This window comes from Cervus elaphus, chromosome 27 (genome assembly GCF_910594005.1).
Source record: "Cervus elaphus chromosome 27, mCerEla1.1, whole genome shotgun sequence".
NCBI lineage: Eukaryota > Metazoa > Chordata > Mammalia > Artiodactyla > Cervidae > Cervus > Cervus elaphus.
In genome coordinates, this window is record NC_057841.1 from 60,195,414 (window position 1) to 60,207,282 (window position 11,869).

Here is an 11,869-nt window from a genome sequence, read left to right on the forward strand (position 1 = left end):
CGGCTGGCGCTCCCTTCCACAGGCAGACCGCGGGCCTCTTCCAAGCTGAAGGGCCACGCTTTCTGCAGCACCTGTGTGTTTCTTAGCCGTGTGCTGAGAAGTGTGTTAGGAAGTGTTTCTGAACGTGTGCCAGCGCGTGCTGCTCTTTGTAGCGAGTGAGTCACTGGCAGCCTTGGCGCGGCAGGCCCCTGATTCATGTGGCGGGAGCCGCCGTGGGCGCCGTTGCGGGATTCTGCCTGGCTCGGTGATCTGGAACCTGTGTCCCACGTATGTTGTGTTACAGCATCTCTGACCACCGTGTGCAGGTTTATGTGCAGGAGCAGTTTCCGAGCGACAGGGTTCAGAGTTTCAGGAGTTAAATTCTGAGAGGCTGCTGTTGTGATAGGCTTAAGGTTATGTAAGCGGTTTGGCTTTTCCGTTTTCGTGAAAAGTGCTGTGATCGAGGTGGAGGACGCGTGTCAGTGTGGTTTGGGAAGAAGTCCAGTGACCCCCTCATCTCAGATCCCTGTCTGGACGTGTGACGGTCGTCAGGGGGGGCTCTTTGCATGAGGCTGTGAGTCCGACGCCTCTGGGAGAAGGGGAGCTCGGGCCAGGTGGGCGCTTCTCCACCGTCCCCCAGACCCGAAAGAGGCCTTCCAGCCAAGTCACGAGAAGGGACCGGCTATCAGAATGTCCACTGAGTGCCATCTGGGAAGAAGGGCTTTGCTCAGACCTGAGCCCAAGGCCAGGGCGTTCAGAGCAGAGGAATTAGTGATGACGCTTTCTTTCCTCCAGGAGGTGAAGATGAGAGTCAGGAATTGGAGATGAGGGAGGAAATCTAGCAAGTGCACCCAAGTGGTTGTTCGATATTCTACTCTAAAGTCATCAAAATTTTCACACCTGCCACCTATTTCTTTCAAAAATTCTATTTAAAGACAAAATAATTTGCAATTCACAATTTGTTCTCTGATTTAAGTTAAGTATACAGTTCCCACTTAAGGGCCTGGTTCTGTTAATATCAGCTTTATGCGGCCTTAGCAGCTGGAAGAAGTAAAGGACCTTAAAAGTCTTGAAAATAGAATGATGATAGACGTTTATACTTAATGCTATTTTTTCCCACTTTTGTTTGATCAAGAATTGCTTTTGGTGTCATAAAGTAACAGTAGGAACTATTAGAATATTGAAGATACAAATTATGAAAATAAATTAGGCAAAGCACCTTCAAACAAGTTAGTATTTAAAATTTAACAAAGAAGAAAGTCATTTGTTTTGTTAGGTAATCTGAACCTGGCAGGTTTGATATGGAAACTGGGGTTTAAACTTGTAATTTTCTTGTCACCAGTCATTTAGGAAACCTTGCCCCATTGTTTTTGGATTGCACAGTTCATTTCTGCGTGTTTTTTTTTTTCCATGAAGATGTTGAAGAAATACCTCATACATTGTCAGCTTTTTTTGAAAATAGTAATTATTGATTCAGCTGAGCTGTTCTTCATTTATCATCTCCTGAGGCTTTCTCTATTGATATTTCTCTATTACAGTTTTGATTTTGTGTTAACATAAATGTGCCATAATAAGAAGTAGCGTACTAAAATCTTCACCATAATAGGGATCCAGGCTGCGTGTGTCTGAGGCCTCCGCCCCGCTGTTTGCCTAGAAAGGATCACTTCAGTTGCCTCCCTTCTTTATGATCATTTGCTGCAGCTGCCTTGCTTTTATTTTTTAGTTATGTGTGTTGTGCCGGGCTCTTGGGTGCTGTGAGGGCCTTTCTCTGGCTGCGGGGAGCGGGGTTCCCCTTCATCGTGGTGCTCAGCCTTCCCCCTGCAGTGGCCTCTCTCGCTGCAGAGCCGGCTCCGGGGCTCAGTCCTTGCGGCTCCCGGCTCTGGAGGCCAGGCTCAGTCGTTGTGGGGCATGGGCTTAGCTCCTCAGCAGCACGTGGGATCTTCCCCGACCGGGGGTCGAACCTGTGTCTCCTGCATTGGCGGCATGATTCTTTGCTATTGAGCCACCAGGAAAGCCCCTGTCTTGCTTTTGGAAAGATGTCTTGTGTTTTGACTCTCCCAGGTGATCTTAACATTGTCCATCTTACATGGACAAAAATTCAACAGAAATTAGATTTTTAAAAAACCTTTATTGAAACATAGAATTATTCATGACCGACTGTTCCTGGTTTTATTCTAAAGGAAGCCTCTTCCGTCTCTGGTTCCATGTGCTAGTCCAGGAGACTAGGGATGGTCTATTCAATGTGATCAGAATTTTTATGACGGTGAAGGGGCAGGGTGTCTCAGGTGCTATTTGGTTACTTGCTTTGTTCCCTCCGTCTCTCTTTTCCCCCAGAGACCATTCTTGCGTCCTGGGAGGTGAGGTATAGATGCATGTAACCCTGGGATATGCTTAGGAAAACAATATGAAGTATGTAAGTGGGTGTGCTCAGTCATGTCCAACTCTTTGTGGCCCTGTGGACTGTAGCCTGCCAGACTCCTCTGTCCGTGGAATTTTGCAGGCCTTGAATACCAGAGCAGGTTGCCATTTCCTTTTCCAGAGTATCTTCCCAACCCAGGGAATGAACCCACATCTCTGACGTCTGCTCTGGCAGGCAGGTTCTTTACCACTGGGGCCACTGGGAAGCTATGGTACAACTTTCCTCTTTAACTTGGAGAAGGAACTTCCCGCTCGGCCTTTGTCTGGGTTCGAGACTTTTTCATGCCCATCATGGTGCTTTGCTTTTTTTTGGCTATGCCTCGAGTCTTGACGGATGTTACTTCCGCAACCAGGTATTGAACACTCAGGTCCTCAGCAGTGGAAGCTTGGAGTCCTAAGCACTTCTACCACCAGGGAATGTGCTTTTAAATAATAAAAGACGCTTTTTAAAAAATGAAACCTGGATGTGTAGCTTTCCTGTTAATAAAATAGCGCATGTTGAGGATCTCTCTGCATCCCAGGCACTGTGCTGGCCCTTCAAACCTCCCCCCCTCCCCAGCACCCTCTCCGAGGACATCACCGCTGTGACCCCCCGACTGCTGCAGGGGTGGGTGTTCGTGAGGTCGGGAAATGCCCCGTCACATGGTTCACGACTGGTGGGCAGAGGTGCTGGCCCCACCTGGGCCTCCAGAGCCGACTCTCAGCTGCCTCAAGTTCATTTCCTCACCAGCTGGAGTGAGGACGTGTTTGCCAACTGATTAACGTAAAAATATTTTTTTAAAAACGGATCATTTCTTTATCAAATAGGTTGTAACTGCTTGCTTATCTCTTCTGATGGCCAAAGATAGTTACAGAATTTCTTGTTATTCCTACTTCATCCTTAGTTTTAACGAGGGCTGAGCCAAATTTTGTTCCATTCACGAGGCCGACAGTTCTTTCTTGATTTAATTTCCTTGTGATGTGACGTTAGTTCCAGACTGCAGTGCATATCATGCCCAAAGAATGTGTTTTTAAAGATAAGTCACTGATTTTACTTCAAAGGTTCCACATGGGAATCGTTGAATTAAGACAATTATGTCTTAGCCGAAGTGGGAAACTTTTCACTTTGATGTTGAGATGTCTCTGGATAGCTCCGTCTTGCCTTTCCGTGTGCCCCCAGCCCCCAGTACACAAATGCACGCGCGCACACAGACACCCTCAGGCACGTTCCCCAGAGTGGGCTCACCTTGTGTTCTTGAGATAATCAAATGGTATCCTTTAAAAATTTTTCTTGGAAAACTCTTTCCTTATATACGGAATAATGAGTTATCAGGGGGGAAAGCTAAAAGTGTTTAAAATTAAGCCAGAGATTTTAAATGGCACATTGGAGAAGGAAACAGGCTCTTTCTGGATATCGTAATTGAGATAATGACTATATTTGGTATCTACTAAAGAATTGTGTTTTTCTAGGTTATCTGCTTTATAAAAATAACATCTCTTATGCAGAGAAAATCGATGTCATGTTTTCATTTCAGCTATCTGGGTGTTTGTGTTGAATCAAAATCATGTTTGGTTTTTTTTTTACCCCATCACAAGTGTTTTTGAGGAAAAAAAAATAGCCTTATGATAAAATGTGTCCTATTCTCTAGAAATGAGAGATTCAGTGTAGACGGGGTACTTATTTTCTGAGTTCGGCTAAAGTATTACTTTAGCTTATGTTTCTAAACGACTACAACCGAATTCCCCCGTGCTAACCCCGGCTCTGGCGGCCCCTTCTGTTACGTCTTTAAAAGAGGCATACAGCTGACTCACTTCGCCATACGGCAGAACCTAACACAACATCGTAAAGCAACTATCCTTCAATAAAAAATTTGAAAAAAAATCTTTTAGTCTTTGTTACTGTGTCGCTGAACGGTGGGGGTGCTCAGACGCTGCAGAAGGGTTTTTAACTCGTCCAGGGGCTCCGTTTTGCTCTTGGGTGACGCTCTCCCTCTTTTCTCCTGACGAAGCAAATGAAGAAACACCCGTGCCGCCAGTGCGACAAGTCCTTCAGCTCGTCCCACAGTCTCTGCCGCCACAACCGGATCAAGCACAAAGGCATCAGGAAAGTTTACACCTGCTCGTAAGTCGTGGCTTCTGCCGTGGGCGGCCCCGCGCCCACAGGCGTCTCCCGCTTCCCTGTTAGCTTCCCATCTCCCCGCCCTCCGCTCCCCGGGGTGTGGGTCTCCTTTGTTTATATTTTGTTTTGGCAGGCCATTCTTGCCTGGCTTGTGGCGCTTTAGCAATATGACAATGAAAAGGAGTGGTTCCTTGCCCACCCTTTGTATGTTCTTATCTGTTCCCTATGCTTTTTTTTTGCCGAGCGGCTCGCGGCCAGGGCCTTGGTTCCCTGAGCAGGGACTGAACCTGGGCTACGTCCGGGAACGCGCGGAGTCCCAACCCCTGGCCCGCCAGGGAAGTCCCACCTGTGTTCCTCTGTTAAGCGGAGGTTTGTGGTTTCATCACTGAGAATTCTGGCGAAGTGACTCGCCGGCAGGTAGGGACACAGCCGAAGGAGAGGCCCTGCGGTCCCCTACACACAGCTGAGCTGCCGGTTGGGCTGGTCCGTGTACTTGGGTTCAGACGCGGCTGGTCGTGGGGTCAGCCCTAGGTGGGACGTCAGCCCCGGGCGGGACGTCCGCCCCTGGGTACAGCGCGGCGTCCTTCGCGCCCACACATGCTGTTGGTGAAGGGCCAGAGGAGCCAAGGGGGCCAGCCCACCCAGGGGACCACCCGTGGTGCCCCCTCTGGGTATATAAAGGTGGAAGTTGTTAGGTTATTATTAGTAAGAAAGCTTTTCCGCCCACTCAGTCAGAGCAGGCCTGAAGTGAGGTGGTGTAACAGGGTTACTTACTTTAAGGCACTTTTCATAAAAGAACATGAAGCGGCACGGAAGCCGTGTGGCAAGTATGTGGCCGTGATGGACGCAGGGGTCCGTGTCCGTGTGACTTGGGGGACTTGGGGAGGTTGGCTGCCAGATCGCTGCACTTCGCGGTGTTGTGGTGAGTCAGGAAGAGTCTGGGGTAGGAAAACAGGGCCCCTCCTTCGGTGAACCTGAAGCTGGGAGTGATTTTGGTGTGATGAGAACGTTCTCTAAGTACAGTCTGTGCTGACTCTGCGTTGATGGAGTCATTGAATTTAGGAGGGAACCCTGCGCTGAGAGAACGGGAAGGAAGGCTGCTGTGGATGGCAGAGTCCTTCCTCTGAGAGGTTGGTTCGTGTCCCCGTGGAGTCCCTGGAAGGCAGTAAAATGCCGGGATCGCCCAGCTCATTCCGTTTGTTCTCTGGTATGGGTGCTGGCTCCCGGTGCTGTCCTGTAGAGGGTCTCTAACGTGAAAGCATCAGAGCTGGGAGCCAGTCTTTCTTGTAAGATTTTCAGAAGCTTTTCTGAAGACAGCGAACTTGGTTCTACGTAAGTTGTGAGGATCTTTCTATCTCCCTTCACTGCAGTGGTTATTCATAATGTGTGGCTGAAGAGTGACCATAATTGCCATGGTCATTAATTTCTGTTTCCCTGGTTTTGGTCTGTTTAAGAAAATGATAAATTCATATCTTCCCAAAGAAAAGCTGTAATCGTAATCTATAGTGGGGAATTGCACAAGCTGAAATGAAAACTGAAATCATTGACCTATTTTGGATATTTGTTCAGTTTTCTACCTTTTAATCGACTGAACACACATATTTGTGCACTGTGGCCCTAACCATGCATATTATTACATTTGTGCTTTGATGAGAAAGTTGACGGGAGACAAGTCTGTCTTGTCTGCGTCGTGGCAGAGTGAGCGGGAATCTTGTTAACACAGGCGTGCAGAAGTCAGGCAGGGACTTGCTTCCTGTTAAAGCATCTCATGACGTAAATTCCGAGGGAACTCTGAGTCACTGGAAAGAAAACTCTTGAGATTTAGTGTTCTCCATGTTAAAATCACAGCCATCTAGATTTACAAATTAAGTCATACTTTAACCAAACTCAGAAAATAAATGCCCTGTCTGAACCAAATTGGGCTGGGGCTATAAGAACACAAAAACTGACAGAAAAAAAAACAACTGACAGAGACCCCTTCTGTTTTTTTTTTAAACACCAAAACCAATTTGTATATGGGTATAACTGATTAACTGTGTTACGGTAGTTTCAGGTGAGCAGCAGAGGGACTCAGCCACCCATCCACGTGTCCATTCTCCCCGAAACCCTGCTCCCGTCCAGGCTGCCATCCGGCATGGTGCAGCGTTCCCTGGGCTGTACAGTGCATCCTTGTTGGTTATCCATTTTAAATACAGCATTGTGTACATGGCCTTCCCCGGGCCCCTAACTGTCCCTTTCCACCCGCCCCTTCCCCACAACCACAAGTTCATTTATGATAGAAAATTTTTAACAAAAGCTGCAGCACTTTTTAAATTTTTTTTTTATTTTCATTCACACTGGAGATGATTCATAGCAACACCGCTCTTGCGCTTTGAACCATCGGTATCTGGCCTCTCTGGGCCGACTGAGGGCTTCTGTAGGCAGCACGTTCCTCACTGAGCCCTTTCATGGCAAGTAGGTTATTTCCTTGTCTTTCCCCCACAGGCACTGTCCAGACTCCAGGCGTACCTTCACAAAACGGTTGATGCTGGAGAAACATATACAGCTCATGCACGGCATTAAGGATCTTGACTTGAAAGAAATGACAGAAGCCACCAATGAGGAGGAGACAGAAATAAAAGAAGACACCAAGGTTAAACATTGCAGGTGTTCTCTTTACAGTGATGTTGTGTTGACTTGCTTTCTCCTTTTGTGTGTGTGTGTGTGTTAAAAATTTTCTGCGGTTATATGATTTAAAAAATTCAGCCTATGCACAAAGCTGTTAAGTAATAGGAACATTCTCTCTGCACTCAGCCTGAGTTTTCATCTTGCTCTTAAAGGTAACTTTTTTTTTGGTAAGGTAACTTGATGACACTTGTGATAAAGAACCCATCTGCCGATGCAGGAGACCCAGGAGATGTGGATTCGATCCCTGGGTCGGGAAGATCACCTGGAGGAGGGCATGGCAACCCACTCCAGCATTCTTGCTTAGAGAATCCCATGGACAGAGGAGCCTGGCGGGCTACTGTCCATAGGATCACAAAGAGTTGGACATGACTGAAGTGACTTCACACACAACCTTTATTATATTTCTTCTATGTCCTTCCAGATACACCTTTAGGGATCAATCTGAAAGTGAAAAGTGGAAGTGAAAATCACTCAGTCGTGTCTGACTCTTTGTGACCCCATGGACTATACAGTTCATGGAATTCTCCAGGCCAGAATACTGGAATGGGTGGCCTTTCCCTTCTCCAGGGGATCGTCCCAACCCAGGGATCGAACCCAGCCTCCCTCATTGCAGGTGGATTCTTTACCAGCTGAGCCCCCAGGGAAGCCCCAGAATACTGGAGTGGGCAGCCTATCCCTTCTCCAGTGGATTTTTCCAACCCAGGAATCGAACCAGGGTCTCCTGCATTGCAGGCGTATTCTTTACCAGCTGAGCTACCAGGGAAGTTAGAGATTAGTCTACTTACATGTAAAAATTAAAGTTTTATGTTGACCCATAGAAGTTGTCTTAGCCAGGGAATTATTTGAATCTAGATTCCTTTGCATTGCTGATGTATTGGTTGTGAGAGGTACCTAATCAAAACTGATTCCATTTAGCTTCTGTTTGTAATGATGAAGGGTTAAGATAAAAAACTCATGCTGTATCAGTGGGCAGTGAACTTGAAGCGGGCAACAGCACAGGTGTTAGCCTGTGTGTAAAGCGCGTGTGTGCCAAGTGCTATTGGAGTACGGCAGTGGTTCAGCGGACATTTCAGAGACCCATGCTGTCTTTGGCACTGTGCTGTGTCTGGAATGTTCCCTGGGGAACAGCCCGTGTGTGTGTGTGTGTGTGTGTGTGTGTGTGTGTGTGTCATTAAATTGTAATCCTTCCCCTCAAGTGATGGGGTGGGGGGTGGAATTAAAGCATGTACATGCAGGGGGCAGCTTTAGGTCAAGGTGGAAAAACAGGGGGCAGCTTTAGGTCAAGGTGGAAAAACCGGATGGTCATGGAGAAGGTGTCCATTGGCTTGGGGTTATAGAGAGCTGGAAGGGAGGGATTTGAGGGGTCCAGAGGAGAAGGAGGCTGAGTGGGCAGGAAAGGGCCCTCACTGTCCCCAGTGAAGCGCAGGTGGCCCTTCCTCTGACCCTCAGGAAGGGTGCAGGTCTGGACACTCTGCCAGGAGATGCTCAGCCCGCCTGCCCCCGCCTCTCCCTGGCCGCATCCACGCCCTCCCCCGACCCCAGCCGCAGCCGCATTGCCTCCCTCCTATCCCCAGCTACCCTGGCAGGCCGGCTCCCAGCGGGACCGTTTCCTGGTGTGACCTCCCAGCTCAGGCTGTGGAGTGAAGCTCGGCTGGCTCCCTCATCGCTGTTTGTCTCTGCATCCCCCGAGGGCGGGGGCCTGTTTGTCCTGCTCAGCCCCTGCAGGACGCCCGTTCAGCCTGGCGCCGAGCCCGCCTTGGCGGGGCAGAGGGAAAGGGCGGCCCTCGGGCGGGGCGGGGCGGGGCGGGGCCACACGGCCGCAAGGAGCTCGCTCCCCCAGCTCCCGGCGCCCACCAGCGGTCGTCCGTGCATCACCGGTTCTGTCTTCTCTGCAGGCTCCCAGTCCCAAGCGGAAGCTGGAGGAGCCCGTGTTAGAGTTCCGCCCTCCCCGCGGGGCCATCACGCAGCCCCTGAAGAAGCTGAAGATCAACGTGTTCAAGGTGCACAAGTGCGCCGTGTGCGGCTTCACCACCGAGAACCTGCTGCAGTTCCACGAGCACATCCCGCAGCACCGGTCGGACGGCTCCTCCCAGCAGTGCCGCGAGTGCGGCCTCTGCTACACGTCGCACGTGTCGCTGTCGCGGCACCTCTTCATCGTCCACAAGCTGAAGGAGCCGCAGCCGGCGGCCAAGCAGAACGGGGCGGGCGAGGAGAGCCGGCCGGAGAGCCAGCCCGGGCCCGAGGACGCGCCGGCCGACGGCCCCGTGCCCGACCGAACGTGCAGAGTGTGCGCGAAGACGTTCGAGACGGAAGCTGCCTTAAACGCTCACATGCGGACCCACGGCATGGCCTTCATCAAATCCAAAAGAGTGAGCTCGGCCGAGAAATAGCCGCCCCACCTGCGCCCGCCACACCGGTCCACATGGGGAGCAGAGAGACGTTGTTGTCACGCCGCGGGATCCCAGTTAACAGTGCCGTCCAGGCTGCTGCAATATCTCTCCCTCCTCCCCTTTGCCGCCGCCTGTCTGTCCTCCTCCCTTCCTCCCCGATAAGTATTAAAAACAGTATTTGAGTTGAAAAGAGTTTGTATATATTTAAACGAATAACTTTTTATACTCTTTGTTACATGTTTGTATCAGTATTTAGTGGACAATGTTTTGAAGATTTTTGTTTGTTTCGTTCTTGGGTTGTCTTTTTTTTTTTTAATATATATATATATATATATTTGTTTTTTATTTGGGTTAGTTTTTCTTTTTTGTACGGTTTCTTTAAAACAGAGTTCTTAGCAACAGGGGCAGTTCCTGAATTCCAATAAACCATTTTGTACGTCACGGTTTTGAATGGGTTAACTAATTACAGGCCCCGACGGGCCTTTTTTAGTGTTTTTAATTTTTAGAATTCACTGCATAAATCGTAGGTGACTGTAGGTCTCAAAACACCAGGGACTTTTAAGTGTCTTAGCACTCAACGTGCCTGCTCCTAGGGCCGCGCTCGGCCGTGGCCTCTCCTCCCGCCCGGCGTGTCGGAAGCCGCCTTGCAGGGCGCTTCCCTCCCAGCGAGGGGGTGGCAGCGGGGGCCAGACATCCAGGAAGGAAAGACCTGGATGGATTCCACCTCAGAGTGGGGAGGAAGGCTCTCCTAAAGGGGAAGAGCACGCGGGTAGCTTCCTGGGCCGATTTGCAAGGCTGGCTTCTGAAAGAGCACAAGGAGCTGAAGTGGAGAAAGGGCTGGAGACTGTAAAAGTTACAAACACGTGTTAGACCAGTAGGTTTATATAGTCAACGTTTTTGTCGTGTAATTTATTAACTATTAACGACACAACTACAAATATCAAGTATTTCTCTGGCTCTTGACAGGAAAAGGAAAAAAAAAAAAAAATCACAGTCGACTTAACCCTTTGCTGTCTAAAGAGTTGGCGTTTCCTGTTCTGGGTGCTAAAAAGGTCCCGGTACTTAGACTTGGGATGCACAATTTCCACCTTCCCGATGCAGCAGCCGGCGTGTGGCCATCGGCCGTTCCCTCCGCACTGAGCCACCTGAGTTGAGTTCAGCCATTTCAATAAGTACCTTTACTATTGGGTAGTTCAGCTTTCTTAATGCAGCCAAGGTACTCCTCTGTCCCTTCCAAATGTTTATAGTTCTCTGGGAGAGTTATATTTTTTTGGTTTTGTGTTTTCGTGTTTTCTTTTGCATTTTATATCTTGTATTTATCCCTAAACATGTTTTGTACTTTTTTTTTTTAAAAAGAAAAATTATTTTGTGTATATAGAGATATACTTGCATGATATACTGTAGTCAATGTTCGGTTCCTCGAGAGGTCTTGCTGCTGTCAGATGTCACGCACTAACCGCACCCATCCTAACTGTATTAAACACATTTCACGTATGTAAATAAACCTGGGACGTTTGGCCCTCATGCTTTCGTGAGAGCGTTCTTGATGGTGGGTCTCTGACATCTTTGTGGAGTTTAGGGAGTGATTCACTGCAGGGATGGGCTATGGGGGTATTGCAGCATTCTTGCCGCTAATAAGGGCAGCATATTCATTCTCATTGGCAATCAGCTATTTTTGTCCCTTTTGTATCGACTCCCATCAGTATGTGGGTATACTCAAGGGTGTGGTTCAGTACTCCTCAACTTGAAACTCATTGCTGTTACTTGTTATGTTTATACTTGTATTGCTCTTATGTTGTATTCATAGCACTTTCTGTTTGTTTCTGCATTTGAACCTTGCAATAAGCCTGTGTGGTGGGCTGCACAGGTCCTAATAGCCTAGTTTTGCAGTCGAGGAAGCTGAGCTCAGATTTAAGTTCTTGGCCTGAGCCCTCGTAGCTGGCAAGTGGCTTTGCATATTAGAACCCAGATATTCTTGCTCTAAATCTAGTGCTCGCTCTCTCTGTTTATGTACATATCGACAGATACTCCTTTATTCAACAAATAAAAAGTATTTGCAAAACACGATACTAGAATTTTTGTTTGTGGCGCTATGGCTTTTATAACCTGGGAGTCTTAGCTACTCAAGTACCCAAACATGCTTGGTAACACGAAATTGGCATCTACTAAAGGCCTAGTTGAGCATTGAAGAAAGCTTTTTTTTAATTGCCTGGAGGTCCCACAATGAAGAAACTGAAATCCAGAGTAGAAAAACAGCACCCAGGGTCTCCCTGGTGGCTCCGTGGTAAAGAACACCTGCCAGGGTAGGGGACGTGGG

General features: G+C 48.5%; 1 protein-coding gene across 6 annotated transcripts in view; it reads left to right on the forward strand.

Annotated features, from left to right (window-relative positions):
* Positions 1-11,616, forward strand: part of ZNF532 (zinc finger protein 532) — a 105,940-nt gene extending 94,324 nt beyond the window's left edge. The window contains exons 8-10 of one of the 6 annotated variants that reach the window (XM_043889688.1): positions 4,386-4,498; positions 6,980-7,127; positions 9,058-11,616. In XM_043889688.1, coding sequence (XP_043745623.1) covers positions 4,386-4,498; positions 6,980-7,127; positions 9,058-9,552 — 756 coding nt within the window. In that variant the 3' untranslated portion in view covers positions 9,553-11,616. The other 5 variants (XM_043889689.1, XM_043889687.1, XR_006338227.1 and 2 more) reach the window with 5 other exon arrangements.
* Positions 11,617-11,869: the final 253 nt, after the last annotated feature.